Below are 23,764 nucleotides of genomic sequence, written 5' to 3'. Positions count from 1 at the left end.
TAGCATGGGTTCTTTTATGAAACTTTAGAAATTATTAATAGACATAATAATGCAAGATTTAGAACTAAAATATCATAAATAAAATACATCAAGGACAGGTATAAGGTGCAATGACTGTAGTATAATAACCATAGTTGTCTGATCGAGATTTTAATTGTGAATTGAAATTCCAATTTTGGGAATCAAGAATTGATAATCAAGTCGAATTGTAAGATTAGATACAATTTCCAATGTCAATTCTAAATGATGTGCATATATTGATATACAAACAACAAGCAAAATGGTAAAGTACATTTAAATTTGAAAATAAAAAAAATCATATTTCATGTGTATAATTTCCCTAAGCAAATGAAAACTAAGAGTCAAGAAATATTAATGAAAAAATGATCTTCGTGCTGTTTAAGGGAAGGGAATCAAGAAAAAATAATTAAAAAAATATTGAACTTTTGGTGTTTATCAACAATTTTAAAAAATAATATTTCATGTATATTCTTTACAGACTAAATAGAAAAATATGATAATAACTTAACAAACTACCACAAAAACCAACCCTTAAATCTTAACAACGCAATGAAACATGGTACCACCTCAGCCAATGAGTGTTCTTTCCCCTCTTCTTAATAGCAGAATAGTATACTCCTAGTGTGAAGAATGGTTTTGTGAAGGTGATATAAGATGTGAAGTTCTAAGATTATAAAAACAAAAGCAAGAAAAAAGAAAGAAATTTTGTTTTGGGGGGGTTTTAAACTAGTCAGGTTTGATAGGATATAATAGGTCTAGAATCGTGTGAATCTATAAATTCAGATTGATTCATTAGATTCACAAGGTGAATCGATAGATTTGGCAATGATTCAGTAGGTTTTAGATCATGGTTTTAAATCGTGGTAGTAGGTAGTGTAATGTAACGGTAATGGGTGTAACAAGAAGCGGGAGTAGCGGATGTTACATAACGGCATGCGGGTTTAAACAACAACAACAAAACCAAGCCTTAGTCCCACTAAGTGGGGTCGGCTATATGAATCCTTTTCCGCCAATTTATGCGATCATGGACCATTTCTTTTGATAGATTCAAAGATATTAAATCCTTACTCACTATCTCCTCCCAAGTTATTTTAGGTCTAGCCCTACCCCTTCTACTGCCCCCCACAGTAACTAAGTCACTCTTCCTCATAGGTGCACTATAAGGCCTACGTTGCAAGTGTCCATACCATCTGAGTCGTCCTTCCCTTATCTTATCTTCTATAGGAGCTCACCTAACTTACCACGAATATGTTCATTCATTAATTTATCTTTCAATGTTATACCACTCATCCATCTAAGCATCCTCATCTCGGCAACTTTTACTTTTTGGATATTATGGACTGTGAATTTTTTTCAAGCCCGCACAACCTTGTGCATATTAGTGCATTTGCGTGTTTTAAGCTTTTAATCCTTCTTAGAAAGAGTTTTCGTGTATTTTGGATCGTTTAGTTCAACTAAGTTTGTTTTTTGGTGAGGGTATGAAGTTTACATTTGTTTTAAACCACCATTAACAGAAAAATTACGTGTGTGTGCATATTTATACTTTTTCATTGTTCTTATGCATGATAAATTCTTATGTGTGCTAAATTAATAAAACAAAATATATTATACACTCCATTAATCTATTAAACACATAAGACATATGCATATACAAACATGCAATAACTAGAAAAGAAAAGTAGGTTGAAGTTGAAAAATATAGAACATAAATATCAAATTGCTAATACTATCGAAAGAAAATATTTTCCTAACAAGTTAGTATTTTCAAATTGTTAATTAATGCATCTCTTGTGAGCATTCAAAAAATAGTAAATTTTGTATCATTATCATCCTCATTATAATCTTTTCCCCTCTCTCGACGTAGTATATTGAGTTGGGGGAGGAGCGAACAAAAAATGAGAAGAAACATTAAAAAATAAATATTTTTTTTTTGGGTGTAACAGTCTTGTAGCTGCTACGTAACGGCTGTAGCGGCCTTTACATAATAGTCGCGATCCGTAATGGCCGCGATTTTTCTTCTCATTGATTTTGCAGTGTGTAACGGTATCGGGAGCCTAAAAATTGTTACTCTAGATGGTGTTAGATTACCGCTTTTACTTAAAAGCTTAAGCTATTAGGTTGTGGGCCAACAATGTTTATCAAGCTTTAACACTCCCCCGCACGTGGAGAGATAAACACACAATAAATAACAACCATGATAGGGAACACAATTTTTTTTAAAAAATAGATCACAAGAAATGCGGGCAACAAGACTAGAATCCAGGACCTCCTGGAAATTAGCTCTGATACCATGTTAGATTATCACTTTACCTAAAAGCTTAAGCAATTAGGTTATGGGCCAACAATGTATATCAAGCTTTACCTGAGCCTATGGTCAACACCAAAACTGAAACCAAAGTAGCCCATACCGAACCCCATTCAATCCAAATTACAAATATCCATCTTGATGAAGCCAACTTCTTGAGATGGTCTTAGTTAGTTCGAATGTATATTCGCGAGAGAGGTAAGATTGGGTACTGTACTGGTGAAACCAAGGCCCCTGACAGAGCAGACCCATTACATGCTATATGGGATGCTGAAAATTCCATGATTATGGCTTGACTTTTGAATGCAATGGATGAAGATATTAGTGCTAATTACATGTGCTATCCTAATGCAAAAGAACTTTGGGATAATGTTAGTTAGATGTATTCAGACCTTGGAAATTATTCTCAGATTTATGAATTGCAGCAAAAAATTGGCCAGACCCAACAAGGGGAAGATAGTTTGACTAAGTATTTTAATGTCCTTGAGAGACTGTGGTAGTACTTGGATCTATTCAATGATTATGAATGGAAGAGCCCTGATGATTGCAGCTACAACAAGAAGATGGTGGAAAATGCAAGAATTTTTAAGTTCTTGGCTGGAATCAATGATGAGTTTGATGAGGTCAAGGGGAGGATTCTTGGTAGACAACCTCTGCCTCCAATTGCAAAGGTATTTTCTTAAATGAGACGTGAAGATTGTCGACGAAATGTTATGTTAAAGAAAAAAGGGGCTGATGGAATAGTGGAGAACTCGGCTTTGGTTGCTGCTAATCCTATTGTTTTGGCTGCTGCTAATGCCTCTATACAACAGTCATATCCCAATCAAAAATCTTGAGTATGGTGTGACTATTGTAATATGCCACACCATACTCGAGAAACCTACTGGAAACTACATGGAAAACTAGCAAATTGGAAGAGCAGCAAGCCTGGACTTGGAATCAACCAAGCGATTCTTTGAGCAAATGAAGCCCAAACCAATGTTCTAAGTTCAGAGCAGATGGATCAACTTCTTCAACAGCAGAAATCCAATATGATATCCTGTACTTCTATTGGTTCCTTGGCCCAAATAGGTAATATGCCGAGTGCCTATTCTAGTTCTTTAGCCTTTGCACCGTGGATTATTGATTTAGGTGCATCCGACCATATGACTAATATATCTCAATTGTTTCAATCTTATTATCATTGTTCGGGTAATAAAAAGGTTAGGATTGCAGATGGGAGTCTTTCATCCATTGCAGGAGTAGGTTCAATAGATTTTCCAAGAAAATATAATTAAAATCTGTCCTTCAAGTTCCTAACTTACTTGCAATCTTCTGTTAGTTAGTAGATTATCCCATGATTCTAACTGTCATACCTCATTCTTTGATTCTCACTGTGAATTTTAGGACCAGAACTCGGGGGCGATGATTGGCAGTGCGAGGATGATCGATGGCCTTTATTATTTTTATGATACCCTATTCAACAATAAACAAGCTCGGTGTTTGAGTGGTAGTACTAGCTCCATCTCTGTGCGTGATCAAATAATGCTTTGGCATCTTAGATTACGGCATTCTGTTTTCTCTTATTTAAAATATCGGTTATACTTTACCTAAAAGCTTAAGTTGTTAGGTTATAGGCCAACAATGTATATCAAACTTTAACATTCCCCCGTGCATGCAGCCCGAAAGCACGTGGAGAGATAAACACACGATAAATAACACCCATTATAGGGAGCACAATAATTTTTTTCAAACACCATAGAATAAATGCGGGCAACAAGACTAGAACCATGGACCTCCTGAAAACCGGCTTTGATACCATCTAGAAGTGGAGAAGAATTAAAATGAATTTCTTATTATTTTAAAATAAGGTACAATCTGAATGTTTTATAGAGTACAAGGATAATCTAAAATGAAAGAATAATAAAGGAAAGAAAAACAAAAGGAAAGAATGACAATTGCTAACAAATCTCCTAGAATATCTCCTAAGAATATATCCTAGAAGATCTCCTAAGAATATTTACATAATTATAGAAATTTCTCCTATAATCAAGGAGAGTTGACTGGATAAATTTGGAAACTTTCCAACACTCCCCCTCAAGCTGGTTTGAAGTTGTCTTCCATAGCTAGCTTGCAGATCAAATTTTCAAATTGCTTCTTTGGTAGTCCTTTTGTAAGTATATCTGCTACTTGTTCAATAGTAGAGATATAGGGTAAACAAATCAATCCACTGTCTAGCTTCTCCTTTATAAAATGCTTTTCGACCTCAACATGTTTTGTTCTATCACGAAGCACTAGATTGTGAGCAATGGCTATGGCAGATTTGTTATCGCAATACAATCTCATGGGTAGTGGATGAGTGACTTTCAATTTTTACAAGAATTTTTTAATCCACAACACTTCACAAATCCCATGGGCAACGACTTTAAATTCTGCCTCTGCACTACTCCTAGCTACCGGATTTTGTTTTTTGCCCATGTAACCAAATTTCCACCAACAAAGGCACAATAACCAGAAGTTGATCTTCTATCAGTTATACTCCCAGCCCAATCTGCATCAGTGTATACCTCAACTTGTAGATGTCTATTGTCTTCAAACAATGAACCTTTTCCCGGAGTTCCCTTTAATTATCTCAGGATTCTCTAAGTTGCATCAAAGTGGTCAGGCCCTGGTGAGTGCATGAATTGGCTTACCATACTGACAACAAAGGCTATGTCCGGACGTGTATGTGATAGATAAAGTAGCCTTCCAACCAATCTTTGGTACTGGTCTCTATTGGTTACTTCTTCAGGCTTGGCAGGTTGTAGTTTAAGATTAGGCTCTATAGGTGTCTCAGCTGCTTTACACCCTAGTAAACCCGTTTCTCCAAGAAATTCAAGCACATATTTTCTTTGTGAAACAAAAATACCTTTTCTTGACCTTGCAAATTCCATACCGAGAAAATACTTCAAGTCACCCAAGTCTTTAATCTCAAATTCATTAGCAAGCATCTGTTTTAATTTCTCAAGTTCCTTGTTTTCATTACTTGTCAAAATAATATTGTCAACGTAGACAATTAGAATAACAACCTTCCCTTCGCTTGAGTGCTTATAGAACATGGTGTGATTAGCTTGACCTTGGCTGTAACCATGACCCTTTTGCAACGAGTCTCACCTTATATCTTCTATATTGCCATCAACCTTGCATTTAATTGTAAATACTCACTTGCAACCAACAATTTTCTTTTCCTTTGGTAAATAAACAATTTTCCAAGTACTGTTGTTTCGTAGTGCATTCATATCTTCAAGAATTGCTAACTTCCAATCCGAGTAATCCATAGCTTCCTGAATGGTCCTTGGAACAAATAGGTGAGAAATATTGGATGTAAAGGCCTTATGATTATGAGAGAGTCTATGGTATGATAAATATTTGGCAATTGGGGTGTGTGGTAAAGGTTCTAACTCCTTTCCTAATGGCTATAGGTACATCAAGGTCTGTAGATTGATCAACTGGAAGTGTAGTAGAAGGATTACCTAGGATTTCAAAATGACCAATTTTTGGAGGTGATGATTGATTCTGCTCTGAAATTGTGGGATGATCCTTAGTATTAGATCAATACCTGCCTCTAGTATAAACAGCCTCTTGCAAAACCGCAAGGTAAGGCTGTGTACCATAGACCCACTTTGGTCCACCCTTTTCCCAGACCTTGCATATGCCGGAGCTTTGTGCACTGGGCTGCCCTTTGTTTTTTTTTTTTTTTTACACGAAGCTCAGAAGAGGGATTATTCTGTAGCAATTCTCCCCCTGTTTGTGATTCCCTTATGCTTTGTACAGGTAGATTGGGATTTCCATTTTTTCACTAAAAATTTTAGTTCCTTGAATGTTTTGTAGAGGGATGTCAATGTCTAGGAAAACATTAGGCATTGGTATAGAAGTTTTCCAAAACTGATCTTCACTACTCTCTTTCTCCCCCTGAAGATAAGTTTGGTTAAAGTAAGACTGATTTTCAACAAAAACAACATCCATACTGATGTGATTTTTTTGTTTGTTTGTGGATTCGAACATTTAACCCTCTCTTATTGGGAGCATAACCAAGAAACACACATTTTTCAGCTGTAGGATCAAGTTTAGATCTAAGATGAGCTGGAATATTAACAAAAACAGTGCATCCAAATACTTTTAGAGGCAGATTGGAAATTATCCTATTATCAGGAAAGGATTTTTTTAGGCATGCCAAAGGAGTGATATGCTGCAGCACACGGGTAGGCATTCTATTAATAAGGTAAGAGGCAGTTAGAATAGCATTCCCCCACAAATGTTTTGGAATATGCATAGAAAACATTATAGCCCGTACAACCTCTAGTAAATGACGATTTTTTCTTTCAACGATGCCATTTTGTTGTGGGTTGTCACGACTCGTGAATTGATGTTGAATCCCTCTTTCTTTAAAAAAAATTCCCAAAACATGGTTGAAATATTCTGTATCATTATCCGTACAAAGTATGCTTATTTTTGTGTGAAATTGATTTTGGATCACACTATAAAAATCTTAGAGTAATATTTCAACTTAAGATTTTCCATTCATCAAATATACCCAACAAATCCGAGTATGATCATCTATAAAAATCACAAACCATTTTTTTCTAGATAAGGTAGTAACCTTAGAGGGATCCCAAACATCACTATGAATCAAATAAAAAAGGTTTTGATGCATGGTAGCCTTTTGAATTATAAGGAACTCGATGACTTTTTAATAAATGACAAATGTCACAATGAAGAGAAGTACAATCCAAATTTTTAAACAGACTAGGCAACAAATATTTTAAATGAGAAAAACTAGGATGTGCTAATCTAAGATGCCAAAACATTATTTGATCACGTATAGGGATTGAACTAGTACTACCACTCAAGCCCTGAGCTTGTTTATTGCTGAATAGGGTATCATAAAAGTAATAAATGCCACCGATCATCCTAGCACTGCCAATCATTGCCCCTCGAGTTCTGGTCCTGAAATTCACAATGAGAATCAAAGAATATGATACGACAGCTAGAATCATGGGATAATCTACTAATAGATAGAAGACTGCAAGTAAGTTTAGGAACATGAAGGACATATTTTAATTCTATTTTCCCAGTAATTCTAATTGAACCTACTCTTGCAATGGATGAAAGACTCCCATCTGCAATCCTAACCTCTTTATTACCCGGACAAGGATAATAAGATTGAAACAATTGAGATATATTGGTCATATGGTTGAATGCACTTGAATCAATAATCCACGGTGCAAAGGCTAAAGAACCGAAATAGGCACTCGGCATATTACCTGTTTGGGCTAAGGAACCAATAGAAGTACCGGATATCATATTGGATTTCTGCTGTTGAAGAAGTTAATCCATCTGCTCTGAACTTAGAACATTGGTTTGGGCTTCATTTGCTCTAGGAATCGCTTGGTTGTTTCGAGGTCCAGGTTTGCTGCTCTTCCAGTTTGCTGGTTTTCCATGTAGTTTCCAGTAGGTTTCTCGGGTATGGTGTGGCTTATTACAATAGTCACACCATACTCAAGATTTTTGATTGGGATATGATTGCTGTATAGAGGCTTTAGCAGTAGCCAAAACAGTAGGATTAGCAGCAACCAAAGCCGAGTTCTCCACTATTTCGTCAGCCCCCTTTTTCTTTAGCATAACATTCTGTCGACAATCTTCACGTCTCATTTAAGAAAATACCTCTGCGATTGGAGGCAGAGGTTGTCTGCCAAGAATCCTCCCCCTGACCTCATCAAACTCATCATTGATTCCAGCCAAGAAGTTAAAAATTCTTGCATTTTCCACCATCTTCTTGTTGTAGTTGCAATCATTAGGGCTCTTCCATTCATAATCATTGAATAGATCCAAGTACTACCACAGTCCCTTAAGGACATTAAAATACAGAGTTACACTGTCTTTCCCTTGTTGGGTCTTGACAATTTTTTGCTGCAATTCATAATTCTGAGAATAATTTCCAAGGCAGAATACATCTGACTAACATTATCCCAAAGTTCTTTTGCAGTAGGATAGCACATGTAATTAGCACTAATATCTTCATCCATTGCATTCAAAAGCCAAGCCATAATCTTGGAATTTTCAGCATGCCATATAGCATATGATGGGTCTGCTCTGTTAGGGGCCTTGGTCTCACCAGTAAGGTACCCAATCTTACCTCTCCTGCGGATATACATTCGAACTAACTGAGACCATCTCAAGATGTTGGCTTCATTGAGATAGATAATTGTGATTTGGACTTAATGGGGTTCGGTATGGGCTACTTTGGTTTCAGCTTTGGTGTTGACCACAAGTTTAGGTCTGGCCATGGTGGAAGTTTTGGAAATTTCATACATAATGGAGGCTGAACAGGGTTGAGGCAATAAGGCCTAGGTTTTAGAGGCTATGACTGCCGAAAGGAAAAGAAAACCAGGCTCTCATACCATCTAGAAGTGGAGAAGAATTGAAATAGTATTTCTTATTATTTTAAAATAGGGTACAATATGAATGTCTTATAGACTACAAGGATAATCTAAAGGGAAATAATGATAAAGTAAAGAATAACAAAAGGATAGAATGACAATTGCTAGCAAATCTCCTAGAATATCTCCTAAGAATATATACATACTTACAGAAATTTCTTCTATAATCAAGGAGAGTTGACTAGATAAATTTGGAAACTTTCCAACACTTACGTAATGCCGTTATGTAATGGTCACGACCATTATTTAAATCGTTGCCGTTATTTAAAACCATGCTTTAGATTCACTAGTAAGATTTGAATCGATTTGGTGTGGAGTTGATATGAATCGTATGAATCGAATCGAGAATCATAAGATTCTGACTACTATGATAATAACCCTAGCAAACATATTCAACTAATATAAGTGGAATTTATGAATTAGACAAATATTGTTTGTTGTATAGATAATTTAGACATAAATGGCAAAAAAAATGTTGTAGCTAATACCTGAGTTTAATTTGTCCTATAATTTCAAAAGTTTGAAAGGTATAATTCATATCCTTATTGTAGTAATCTTTTGCTTAAAAAAACAGATAAACAAAGATAGGAAATTTGGGTTTTGAATTTCAAATTTAAATGTTAAGAAAATTTTTCTGGAGTTAAAATTTTGACAAGCTTCCCTAAAATTTCGAGATTTCCATAAATTTCGGATGATTCATGGAAATTTTGATAGAAATAATGTAAAAAGAAAATCGATGGCCATTTCAATCTCAAGGGTGGTGGGAAGGGGAAAATTTGACTATTCTGCGGAAATTTAAGAACATGTGTGATACTTGATATCAAGGGTGCCTGTGCAATGTGAATATTTTCTGTTTTTTCGTTTAATGAAAATGAATAGATGTTTTGTTGTGTTTCTAATTGTAAAGAAATCAAGAGATGACATAGCAGAAATGCTTTTGAGAACAGTTGGAAGCAACTTTTTTTTTTTTTTTCTGCTATAAAAATGTGCACATTTTGTGAAAATGTTTCAAAATAATTAAGTAAAAGCAGAATCATTTTTACACTTTTACGAAACATATTTTCTATAAAAACTAAAGATTAAAAGGGAAACAGGAACAAAAATGTTTCAAAACAGGAAAACAAAAACAAAAAGTAAATTGTTTTCATTTCATTGCAATGCCCAAACAAGGCCTGTACAGTAGGGAACTGAGATGAAGGTCACCGACTCTAGATGAACTATCAGCTTGCTGAGACTTGAACTGGAGGGTTGCATTTCACTTTTCTCTCCCATAATGATTGCAATCATAGTGAAGCTGATTAGCTATATGATATAGCCATATTGAAGTAAATTTTTTTTTCTCAGAAGGTTTGGACATGTGCAATGTAAGCCAAATAATGCACCAACAAGGAGTGAGCTAGTTAATGTAAGGGGCAGTAGAAGGGGTAGGGTTAGCCCTAAAATAACTTGGAATGAGATAGTGAGTAAGGATTTAATTGCCTTGGATTTGTTGGAGGAAATGGCCCATGATCGTGTAAATTGGCAGCATATGATTCATGTAGCCCAACCCACTTAGTGGCACTTAAGGATTGGAGGACAAGGAGTCCTCCTTTACCAACTACAATATCTGAGAAAAACTTTAAAAAAATAAAGTGCGGAAAATACCAAACAAGGAAAAAGCAAAATACAATCCAAAATTCCATTACAAGCGTACTGCCTTCCAATCTCTAGTAAGGTCAGACAGTGGAACAACCTTAATAAAACCCAAAGACTGCACCCAGAAGGAGGCTAGGGAAGTCTCCTATCCCACAGAAGCTGTGAGCAGGTAAATCGACTTCTGAAAATCCTAGCGTTCCTTTCAATCCACACAGTCCAAAAGATGGAAAAAACAGCTGCACACCATAGAGCTCTACCATTCCTATTCTTTCCAAAACCCCTGAAATTAACCAAAAGCAAATCTTTCACCTTTCCCAGAGCCACCCACTCTTCCCTGCCAAAGGGAAAAGGGCATTCTGAAGCTGCGATGCCACCTAGCAATGCACAAAGAGATGGGCCATTGATTCATTTTTTTCATGACACATGATATGAAGCACATGTCAGGACTAAGAGCCATATAGGGTCTTCTCTGAAGCAAATCATGTGTGTTGATCCTTTCCAGGATCACAGTCCAGACAAAAGCTCAAATTTTCCCCGGAACCTTAGCCCTCCAAAGTTAGCAGTTCCAAGGAAAAGGATTAGGGCTATGGGTTTTCAAAAGATGAGATAGAAAAGATTTAGAAGTAAATATGCCTGAGGAATCCCACTTCCATTCTCTCATCCTCACTAGAAGAATGACTGTGCTGGTCCGACAAGGAAATAATGTTAGTGAGTTCAACAACCTCTCTTTGTTGTTGTTGTTTTTTTTAATATTTTTAAACCCTAGTTGAGATCTATTTCTTTCTCAGTATGACATTTGCTGGCTTTTTCTTTTCTTATTTCTCAAGCACCAGCCCGTATGTGTGAGCCTGTCTTTTTTGGTGGGAATATTTTTTAATACTTAGTTTCTCTGTTTGACAGTGGTTGTATTCAAGGTCTTAAATTTCGATTTCGACTCAAATTTTGAAGCTCCAAAAGTACAGAAATTTTGACGGAAATTTCGATTTCAATTTGAAAAAATAAAAGAAATAAGTAGTAAAACATGGAATTCTTTGTGAAATTTTAGAATTGGTTAATAGACATAGTAATGTAAGTTTTAGGACTAATATATTGCAAGTTAAATACATCTATGTAGTATGAGGTGGAAAAGTTGAAATATAGTATGTGTTACAAACATATTTGTAAAATAATATACATTAAACATATTCAGTTAAAACAAATGCAATTCATAAATCATTAAATATTATTTATTATACAAATAATGATAATTTAGAAATGAATGGTTAAATAAAATGTTGTTGTAAGTTTATTTTTTCATTTAATTTCAAAAGCACTTGTAATAATCTTCTGTTTCAATAAAAATAAATTAAGAGAGGAATTTCAGTCACTCCTAAATTTCTCATTTGAATTCTGAGCAAATTTCATTGTATAGTTAAAATTTTGACAAGTTTTGCTAAAATATCGAGATTTCGATAAACTTTGGATGATTTGTTGAGATTTTGACAGAAATTATGCAAGACGGAAATCGATTGCCATTTCAATTTCGAGGGTGATGGAAACCGAAAATTTCGATGGAAGTTTCGACAATTTCGTGGAAATTTAAGACCATAGTTGTATTAGCAAATTCTCTTGTACTCATGAACCCTTTTTTAGTTTTCATTAGTCTAGCGGAGATAAACACGCAATATAGTAGTATGAGTTTTTTGGGTTCTTGAACCTCTTGCATGTATCCAAGTTTCTCGGTACACTACCGATATGGGACATGGATTGATGACCTCTCTCATTCTCTGATTTGGATCCTGTTTCCTTGCTAGGGAAGTAGGATCAAACTGACACAAAGACCAACAATCAGCTTGTGTTCAGTAAAAAACTTTGATTTGCTTCTGTTGACCCCAAAATGACCATGCACATATATGTTATTCTGCTTGGGTTGGCTCTAATATCATGGTTACGCTACAAATTCTGACCTAAAAATCTTGAGTTGATTTTAGGTGTTTTGAACCGTACGCACCCAGGATCTCTCCATTACACAGAATGCCTTTTCTTTGTGCTTTGAGCAATTGCACTCTTACCTCACTGAACATTACTTACCTTCATTACATTTTATATATGCTGTTGCCGGGCCAACTATCTAAAATCAATGTATGCTGGATACATGTTGAATATTGACTATACTATGGTTGCCATGCCCACTTTTGGCAAATTGTATCTCTTGCATACGAGGTGGGTTGCCTCATTGCAGATGGCTTTGGAATTGGGATGATTGTGCTAACAGAGGATGATTAGCATGAGTCTACTTTGTATACATTAGGGGTCGATTTATTCTTTGCAAAGATGGAGTCAAGACTTGCAATTTGGATGCGGGATGAGTATTGAAGAAGTATTTTTTCTTGGATAATTTTCTGGTTTTTGTAATATTGTCTTGTACATTACAATTTGGTAAGGATTCATATCATAGTGATCTGACAAATTTTACGCTAGCTGTCAGCTACCTAACGCAACCCTCCTCCTTTATCCGGGTTTGGGACTGGCTGTGTGTGAAAACATTAGGACATTAAGTGCATCACAGGCGGAGTTAAAAGAAATGGTCCATGATCGCATAAATTGGCGGAAAAGGATTCATATAGCCGATCCCACCTAGTGGGACTAAGGCTTGGTTTTGTTGTTGTTTGTTGTTGTTGTTGTCTTGTACATTACAATTTGTGTACATGTCTACTGGATTCATTAACACATTCACCCTTCCTACCATCGCTACACATGGATTTGTAACTGTTTGCCTCAAATTTATGTGTATGGTTATGGTGTTCCATTTTTGGGTGGATTTTCCATGCCAAATGGACACTTAATCACTGACGCGGAGTCAATCTATATGCTTCAAATTTGTGCCTGTAATGCAAATATGCACTTCGTATGTGTTTCATTTTTTTGCTACAAATCTTTTCAATAGCTTATAGAAATATGAAAACTTACTTCGAGTTTTACTTCATTAATTTTCCTTTTCTTTGTTTCAAAACTGTCAGTTCAATTGAAGGCAGTGATATTCCCTTCATTTTCTAAACTATCGAGGTTTTATCTGCTATAAGGATACCTTTTCTTGCAAAATGCAAATGGTCTATAAACGACATAAAATTGTGTTCCTTTGTGTAATTTGCAGGCCATGTCGAGGTGCAGTCAGCCTATACCTTGCAGTACTTTCAACAATGATGGCTCAATATTTGCATATTCGGTATTCCACAATTTCATAATTCCCTCCCTAATAATAGGCAATTTGTGTCTAAGCAACTTTCCATGCACACATAACACACGTATGTATTATTTTGGATAAGTTGGGCACATGATTTATCTGTTCTGTGTTGGTGGGGGAGTGCTTGCACATCTGGGGAATCAGTTTCAACTACAATTAGTGAAGCTCTTGCCATCACACCCACCAAAAAAAAGCATGCATACACACACATGTACACCTAGTTAAGGGTTATCTAACAGAGAGGAAATAGGTAAATAGCCTCAGCTTATCAAATCTTGTAAAGATGCACATACATGCGCTTCTGTGGACAGTTTTTGAGCACAGAGGCAGTACTCGAATACATTTCTTGGATGTTGATTAGAGAGTTGAGGAAACTACAAAGGACTTGTCTATGATTGCAACTAAAGATTCAATCATATACATTATTTTGTGAAATGCTTGACATGATATATATTGTCTGTCTACATATTTTAGCAGAAGGTATTTTGTTTTACATCATGTTTCTGGGAAGAATCCTTCATTTTGATTATTGATCATTATATTTCTTCTTTAATTATTATTTTTTACAGCATTTTAGTGCATGTGTTCCCATATTTACTTCCCCTCTCCCGCGATTCCCTCCCTCCTATATTGGACATTCTTTAATTGGAATTGGTGTTTAATACTGTTACTGGAGCCCTTGGACAACATCTCCCTCAACAATTTTCTTTAGCAAAAATCTACTTTCTTGAAATTGTTTTGGAAATGGCTTGTCAACAAGCTCTTCATGAGTTTTGAGGAACTCACATTTTGTTTGAGTTTTGTGATTAAGTCATGCCAGCACATTTGCACATCAGTGGTGTATGTTATTTGCATCATAGCCTTACATTATTAGAGCGCTTGCAGAAAAGAATCAAGAGAGCTTTGAGGAAGCCATAGTCGCTTTGCTTTTTGGATTGCTATTAGTGTGTTATTCATGTGTTAATTCTTGGTCATTACACTTACCATTTTATGAACATTTATATACTATGCCCATATATAAGTTTGTTTGGTTTATATTTTAGTATGAAGATAGTGAAAAAAAATATGAGCAGATGGTGAAATGATTGGCTGGAGGCCTGAGATCATTGTCTTAAATCATCCTAGCTACGCTCTTTAGCAAGAATGCGCTTTGTTGCAACTGGAAATTGTCAATAAACTGGCAATGAAACAATAGTTTCTTCCAAATATTCTGTTCCTGTTCCTCAGGCGATGGTAATTCTTGATTTGCCTTTTGTTACTGGGAATTTAAATATTGATATCATTGAGTTATGAAACTATAAAAACGGCTTTTAGAATGGTTTAAAAGCCGGACCTTTGACAACCTGCTGAAGCTACTGGGTTGGTCAGACCAGTTGAACCAATGGATTAACCCAGTGGTTGAACTGGTAGCATTAGCGCAATGTCAAATATAATATATAATTATTATATATATGAAAATGTAAAAAATATAATTATACATACTTTCTATTAATCATTAGAGCATAAATATGTGAAACTAATTTAAAGAATATAGTTTTTTAAAGTTCAATGAAATAAATTACTTGCTTCTAATTAGCCCATATTTATATGCAAAACACTACAAATAGTTTAAGAAGAATGCAATGTAAAAATTAAAACTAGGAGTCTACAATTCTAGATATTAAGTTAAAAGTATGAATATATTATTAATTATTGCATTGAAAAATTTTAATTAAATATCAAACATAGCTATGCTATTGAGAACCTTGCGAATACTATTCACTTGAAATTTCATTCTCCTCATGCAAATAAATTAAATAATACACAATTACATAATGCTCTAAGAAAACCCAAGACTTGTGACCATTCAAAAAAAGCTCAACATGCAAATAATTATAGCCCAGTTGGTGCGTGCTTGAGGTGGAGTGAATCAGCCTTTGGTAGTTCCTTGGGCAGGCACCACCTTTCCCTGGTTTCCCTTCTGCGCATGGCTGTGCTGGAAATGAATGAAATAATAATCAGAATTAAAATAATAATATAAATACAGGACATAGGGTTCAGAAGGAAGCCCTAAAGCCCAAATTTGCAGTGTTGGTGATGGGAGCTGGAGACTCTGTCTTACTGTTAGGTGGAGGAGGCTACGCTGCTGCAGTATCTGCCAGCCATGGGAGGAGGAGGTTGCCTAGCCTGAACTGTTAGAGCCATGGGAAGAGGAGGTTGCACTGTTGACAGCGCCTCAGCCTGTACTGTCGAGCAGCCACAGGAGGGAGGAGGGCTGAGGAGAGGGCAGACTGGCAGAGGCTGGCTTGACCAGTCATCAACCCCAGTTTGGCTGGTTTGCACTGGTTTGTCCCAAATCAGTCGGTTCTGTACAGGGTCAGATCATTTCCGGTTTTCATCATTCACCTGACTGGATAGGTGACTAATTCCAGTTGAACCTGGTCGGATCAGCTGATCCAGTCTGGGTTTTAAAGCCATGGTTTTTAGAGTCACAAAGTGCACTATGGTGCAGAAAGGGCACTTATGTGTCCAAGGTTTGGCTGAAAGTCTGTTGAGATTCATGAAGTTTTGGCAAAGACCTTGTGAAGCATATTTAATAATAATTTGGTGATGAATGAGAAATGTTTTCTCTGAACTGATCACCTTCTCTCTATGCTCATCAGAGCTTCAGCCTGCCACTATGACGATTGTAGGTGTCAAGGGCTGAACATTTCACGCCTTGTGAAGGGTTGTGCGACGCTAATTATAGAACTTTTGCTTAACTTGTCAGTTAGAAGTATACCGTGGTTTCACTGCAAGACACATTCACAATGATCGAATGCAAAGCAAGCGGAAACAGTAAAGAAACATGAAAGCAAATGAGAATCACATGGTAAACTGCAAAGCAACACAATTCATTATCAATGCTTCTGTAGGCAATGTGTGTGCAGCGAGGGAGGCAAGTAGGCTAAATACGTTTATAGAAGGTAGTGAATTTTACAATGACTGATGAACACCGACCTCCTCTAAAGAGCTTTCTATGCAATTCTAGCTTTGACACTAGAAAACATCAAATTGACTAAGGAGTCGTACTCCCATTTTATACTTCCATTTTACACTACGGCGTTTTCTTACTCAAAGAATAATACCTACATTATGAATTACACGATGGTTATCCATCCCATGTACACAAGACAAGTAGTCATATGCAAGCATAATGCCCTGAACAAGCTTGGCTTTCGACAGTAGGCCATGAAGGAAAGGCAATGTAACTTTGTCTAGATCAAAGGGAAAACCTTTGATTTGAGACTTGATAGAGTGGGAAAGGGTTAATTCTTATTCATGCTTCAGGTGTAACCCAAATTGAAATTGATGGGTGAGGTGTCTTCTTTGTTGGCGAAATGATTTCTGGAGGGGATTTCATCAGTTTTTGGAGGATTGGGGAGGGGTTATCGCAGCATGAGGATTGGAAGCGTAAGATATTGGTCGACTATTTGTTCAACAAAGATAGGGAATCTTTTGGAGTTATATTCAATTTTTATTTTCAGTTGGGCTAAAGGATATGGACTATGAGGGTTTGTATAGGAATTTCATATGGTGGCTTGAGGAATCTCATGCAATGGCAAATGATTCTATTGAAGGCTTGAGAGTAGAGATTACATAGTAATGTTGGATCGTGGAGTGAGGTTGTGGCAGAAGGAACCAGATAAGCAATCATTGTGGGGGGCTTGCTGAGTGTGTGAGGTTGTAGCAGAAGAAATCAGATCAGCAATCATTGTGAGGGTGCTATGTTGAGTGTGTGACGCCTGGCCTTGCATCCCATGCTGTTGATCCTCATTTGGAGGAGGCAGTGGCCATCACTAGCAACAGACATGGTTAGGGTTTCTGAGAAGGGCTGTGAGAAGGAGTGGAAAGGGCTGGGCATAACGAAAATTGGGCCTGGTGAATTAAATGGAAGTGGTGTGGGCTTAGAATGGCTTGGGCTGGGCACTATTAATATTGATTTGCATTGGGCTACATGTTGGGTATTCAAAGAGGGCATTCTTCAGCTAGCCCAGAACTTAAAGGTCCAAGGCTTAAAGCATATATGGCCCATTAATTCCCATAATAGTAAGGCCTATAATATGAACAGTTGCTGAATCTTAATCTGTAGCCGAGTGGAAGATGCCATCTTTCTAATAGGTGGCTCCTCAAGCTTCACATGTGAAGAGAATTTTATAATCTTCCTGAAAGGGTTGATCTACTATTGGAGAAGGTGGCTGCATCTTATTTGCAAGCTAATGGATCTTCAGGTCTTGTTAGGCAGGCTTCAGTAAAAGTCAGGAACTGCTTTGGTAGATATGGGAATTCAGATGATGTTCCTGCTTCTTTAGTGGGTGAGAAAAGTGGTCATGATGAGAGATTGGCTAATGAGCATTCTTTGCTTCATATGGATGGGGGTAAGGTCAGCAAGGATATGAAGGTTTCTAAGGATGAGTTAGTCTTGGTGTTGTTGGGCAACAAGGGAGGGATGAATGTATTAGCAACAAAAAGGGCAGAGGCAGCGAGGTTTATCTTCATCAGGCAGCCATGCCGGTGGATGTTAACGGTCAAGAGGGACTAAAAATGGAATATTGAAGTTAAGGAGAAAAAGATAAGGTTAAATGTGTTGGAGGATGAAAATAATATCACTAGCGAGTTTGCTTGTGATGATTGTCTTTTATTGGTTGAAAATATTGGGAGCAGCAGCGAATATATCCATGCCATCTGATTTACTTGAAGATCTATGGCATGTGCCTCTATCTTTGATGGAAGGTTTGGAGGGAAATTCTGTTTTTGAGGAAGATGGTTAGGGAGAAGTAGGGGTGAATTTGGTTTGGTGCGGTTCTTAGTCAATACCGAACACCAAACTGCAAAATTTGGTTTCTTAAATTGCTGAACCGAAACCGAACTGGAACCAATGGTTTTCTCTCTAATTGGTTTATCGGTTCTACGGTTCAGTTTGGATAATAAATCGATATTTGTAAGCCTCCAAAATTCTTCTCCTCTCAGGTCATGAAATATTTAAATTTCTAGGACTTCACCGCAACATGGGGATTCTAACCTGGGCCAGGCATATGCAAGCCTGTCTGGGTTGGGGAACAAGCTTATGGGGAGACTCAACCATAACATGAGAGTCTAATGTAGGCCAGGCACAGTAAATGCAAGTCACCTCGGTTTGGTGATCAAGGGGAGGGGGACAACCTATATTTATAGAGGAGGGAGAGATTTTACATCTCTACCATATCCAATGCGGGACAAGAACGGATGGGGAGCATTGGGCAATGACTTTGGCCGTTCAGCATGGGTGTGATCTCCCACTTTTTTGTCCCATATTGAAAATTCTTGAGGGAGCGGGGTCTCCCTAGCTTTATAAAAGTTAACCATTTTTCTCTTTCATTTGATTTTTACTATGATTGAAATTTGAAGGAAGACTAAGAAAATGAAGAAGTAATTATGTTGCTTAAATGGGAATTTATTTGGAAATTATTAGTTAAAGAACTTATTATAAATATATTTTTTAGTTAAACCTTTGGAAACCGAAATCGAACCAAAAACCGAAATTTTATATTTTCAAGAACCGAAAGGCCGAACCGAAACCAAAATCGAAAGACCGAACTAAAACTTATTTCGATACGGTTTCTATCAGTTTTTGGTTTTTCGGTAAATTTTGTACACCCCTAGGGATAAGAGTGTATGGATGGGATTTTGCCTATTCCTATGAAGACTAATGGAAAGTATGTAGCAGCTCGCATCTTTTGGATAAGATGGGGTTTTGGATGTTTGACCTTGGGGCAATTAAAGTTCGTATGGATGGTGGCAACATTGTTGTTAGAATCTTATGTTTCGTGATTCAGTTATATGATTTGAACCACTTCCACACTAAATCGATTTGAATATTTTAAAAAATCTAAAAACAACTAAATCATTGTTGAACCTACCAATTCACCTCGTGAAAATAGCGATTTGATCCGAATCTACCGATTCACTCGATTCTGGACCTATCATATCTTGACAAGCCCAACTTGGTTGAAACCCTCAAAACTACATTTGTTTCCTTTTTTGTTGCTTTTAGTTTTAGATGATTACCTTTCATTCCTTGTTTATGTCAGTTTTGTGCTAAAAAAGAGGAGAAAATAGAACTTTGGGTTTTATGTTGCCTTCGCAAAATCATTCTTCACTCGAGGAGTATAGTGTTCTGCCATTGAGAAGCAGCAGCAGCACTCTCATTGGCTATGGTGCTAGTCTTGTTTTGTTGTGTTGTTAAGGTTCAAAAGTTGGGTTTTTTAGTAGTTTGTTCAATTATTATCATTTTTTTAGGTTATTATTATTATTATTATTATTATTATTATTTTTAAATCTGAGAAAGAATATGCATGAAATATTGTTATTATTTTTAATAGTTGATAAACACCAAAAGTTCAACTTATTTTTTTTCATAATTCCTTCCCTTAAACAACATCAAGTTCATTTTTTTTAATATTCCCTAACTCATTCTCTTTTCATTTGTTTAGGGAAAGCATACACATGAGATGTGACTTTTTTTACTAAAAATTTAAATGTATTTTACTATTTTTCTGCTTGTTTGTATAATTGTATATGCTTATCATTTAGAATTGATTTTGAGAAGTTTGTACTAAATCTTATGATTCAATTCAATTCTCGATTCTTGATGCCTAAAATTGGAATTTAAGTACACAATTCCAATGCTGATTTGACAATTATGGGTGGCAATACGAAGGTGAAGAAAGTATAGTAGCAATTAGCTAAATTTGCGGTGATCTGTGAATCATGATGGCAGGTGATTAAAGAGGGGTTTTCTACCTTGCATCTCTTAGTTTTTTACTCCCATTTTCCTATGTTTTATTTTTTTATTTGTTTTTCTTGAGCTCTTTCTTTTTCAAGGACCTTTTGTCCTCCGTACGATTGTAACTCTTTTCTTCTTCATTACTATATTTTTTCTATATAAAAAAGAATAACTTTTGAAGCTCTTATTATTTCCAATCATTTTTAGGCTAAATAAATTTCTTTGTACCCTGATTTTGAGGTCGTCTTTGGGTTTGTAATTGGGGAAGCCAAACTCACCTGAAAATTTTGAAATATTTTCTTCAAGTTGAGTTGAATTTTTGTTCCTCAGATGTTCAATTTTTTGAGTAATTTCATTTAATTCAAATGGGGAGTGTTTCCATATTTACTTGTATAATCTTCAGTAAATGGAAAGGAAAAATAATAATGACATTTGTGATTAAGCTGCTGGTAGTATTAGAAAGAGGACACATGCATGGGGTGCGCCTTTTCTGTGCCTGGTGTCTGCTGAGATGCTGATTTTGCTGGAAAGAAGACATGCACCAGGTTGGCCGCCTCCCCACTTGGGCCTGTACCTAGCACAAGTTGCCTTGGCTGAGGCTACCATAGGTACAAGCCTCCGCACTTGGGTATGCGTTGCACCTGGACGTGCCTCAAACACCCTTATAACAAAATATGAATATGATTTCTTGGCATGGTGAACACCCACCTTGGGGGCTCAAGTAATTAGGGAAATTTCTCTACCTAGTGACCAGCTTGAATTACCTGAAAAAAAGGTTGCTTTTGACAGAGTTATGCTAATAATTTGTCATTTTTTAATATTTAGCTTGAAAATGTAAGCCTCAAGTGCTGGTTGGAACTTGCCTTTCTTGTAGGTGTGTTATGACTGGAGTAAGGGTGCAGAAAACCATAATCCAGCAACAGCGAAGAGCTACATTTTCCTGCATTTACCTCAGGTATATTCATGTACCCAAAATTTTCCCCTTTGTTACAATGAGGCCATACCATGGGTGGGGGTTGACTTGAACCCAGGACCTTGCGCAACTACCAAGAGTTGGAGGGAGGGAGGGAGGGATGGGGGGGGGGGGGGGGGGGGGGGGGGGGGTGGAGCTGTAACCACTTGGCCAACCCCTCATCAATGGTTGTGGGTTTTGGCTGTATATTTTCCTGGGAAAGATGGTTGTTGTGTGTGTGATCATCACCGAGAACAGCAGCAACTGTATGTTTTTTTTGCAGGAGTCTGAGGTTAAAAGCAAGCCACGGGCTGGAGCTGGTAGTAGAAAGTGAAGCTGTGTTACCAACATAAAAAGGCCTGGAATCTGGATTGATCATTTCTTTGTTTTTGGCAACATGATCCAACTACTGATACATGAAATGGGACGTGACATTTGTATCCACAGTGGTTAGTAGTGGTCAATTTCTCTGGGTGAAGATCTTGAAGCGCCTTCCCTCATTCCAGTCCTGTGATGTTCTCTGTTGAGATTCGAGCTCCATTTTGTTTAAGATTTTTATTATTTTATCACTTTTGTGTACTAGGGATGGCACTGTCTTTCTAAGGATGGCCATGGGGCTCAACAATTTCTAGACTTTAATTTTTTCTGAGCAGTTGTGGGGGATGAAATTCATTGACTAATTACTCCAATTCAGCAGTGGCACTTGGTTTCCTATGGCAACTTGTTTTGTCTCGGGATACAAAACTTTTTGTCAAATGTGATTTAGTAAATGGAGATCATAATAAAAGAATGAGGAATAATTATCTTCTCAATGGAGTTGCCTAAATAAACTAGTCCTGAGTTCAACCCAATTCAGAAACTATAATCTTGAATTGAATATGTAGGTTGAGGCACAAATCAGGGTTTGTACAATCTTATTTTGACTATATTTTATATGGCTGGTATTACTAAATTTCGTGGATGTAGGGGAGAACATTACTCAAATTTTGTGAAAAAATGGGAGTTATGACGGTATAAATCACGGGATCGTTCAGAAAGATTGCCAACTTTAATCATAGCTTTCCTTTTGACTGTTGGTTGTATAGGAAACATTGCAAAAATAGGCATTTATAAGGGAGGCTCAAAGGTGTTTAGCGTTATAAAATATAACATAAGATTTACAACTCTTCTTATTTTATGCATCAAATTATTGCTAAAAGCAGCATACCTTTACATTAGATTAGACAGCAAAGTTTCTATGCATCCACAACGAATTATAAAATTGGTTGGTTGTAAAGAGTAAGCAGAAAGGTAAACCTACATGAAGGAAAATGATGAATTTTAAAAAGAGGTAAATTGAAAATGCCTTTTGACTCCCCTCTACTGGGCTTTCAGATCTAGAGGGAAAGATTATTTCAATCATTATTATTATTATTATTATTATTATTATTATTACCACGGTAATCTAGGATCGTAAAATTTATGGTCAAAACAAAGGGGAGCTCCAAAATCAGAAGAAACATCACCCTGAAATTCAATTTAGTATAAGCTAAAGCATTTGCAAATGTAGGTGCCTTGCAGGGGTACACAAGTTTGGAAGGAATGGAAAATTCTAAACAATGTCAAAGCTAATAATAGGCCACTTGTCTTAGAATCTTCTTGTATTTTTTAGGCCCCAAAGTAGAGTCACTGAACCTCTAGCAGATGCGCAACCCCTTTAGGCTCTTTCCAGCCTCTAGCACACTAGTATTTTTCGACCTCTAGCCTTGGAGTAGTAACTTGTAATCTGTGGGGGCTACTACTTAATGCCAACAGCTTTTGGGGTGCTTGCACCCTTTGAACTCTTTACAAGTTGTAACCTTGGATCACTCATAGCCGTCGAGCAATTTGAAGTATCCTATTTGAACTCTTCGGGCTCTGCTACATTTGATTTGTTTTTTTCATGTGGTGTTTAATTATATGAGTGCACCAATTAGGGGCTTGGCATCAGAAATCAGAATTATGGCCCTGTGGAGGGTATAGTAGTGCTAAAAAAAAATGATGCCTATGTTGGGGGGTTAAGTATCTCGGGCATATGCTGAAAACTAAGCCCCATAAACTAACAATTCAAATAAATTAGAAGTAAAATCAAAAGCTGCAAGAGGTGGGAATATTTTATGTACAAATGGAAACACTTTTGGCTATTTTTTTTTTTTGTTCATTTCACACTTTCCATGGAATTTTTGATAAACATGCGAAATAACATGAATACAAATGTTAACATTTATAAATAAATACAAGAAAGAGGAAAAAGAGTCCCCAGGGCGTGATTTAGGTGGCAAGGCGTTTCCTAGGAGTGCTGCTTGATGGCTAGCTTGTAAAAAGCCTCCCAGGTTCAATTCTCGCCCCTGGGCTCCCGAATTTACCT

The 23,764-nt window shown here is 36.6% G+C and overlaps 1 protein-coding gene across 1 annotated transcript in view; it reads left to right on the top strand.

Annotated features, from left to right (window-relative positions):
- The window catches only part of LOC131158033 (protein RAE1), a 66,377-nt gene extending 44,187 nt beyond the window's left edge, over nucleotides 1-22,190 (top strand). The window contains exons 9-11 of the mRNA XM_058112584.1: nucleotides 13,553-13,624; nucleotides 21,301-21,381; nucleotides 21,662-22,190. Coding sequence (XP_057968567.1) covers nucleotides 13,553-13,624; nucleotides 21,301-21,381; nucleotides 21,662-21,712 — 204 coding nt within the window. The 3' untranslated portion in view covers nucleotides 21,713-22,190. The remainder of the gene's footprint in view (nucleotides 1-13,552; nucleotides 13,625-21,300; nucleotides 21,382-21,661) is intronic.
- Nucleotides 22,191-23,764: the final 1,574 nt, after the last annotated feature.

Source organism: Malania oleifera, chromosome 6, assembly GCF_029873635.1.
Source record: "Malania oleifera isolate guangnan ecotype guangnan chromosome 6, ASM2987363v1, whole genome shotgun sequence".
In the NCBI taxonomy this organism is placed as follows: domain Eukaryota; kingdom Viridiplantae; phylum Streptophyta; class Magnoliopsida; order Santalales; family Ximeniaceae; genus Malania; species Malania oleifera.
This window is presented reverse-complemented; position numbering and strand designations above follow the sequence as displayed.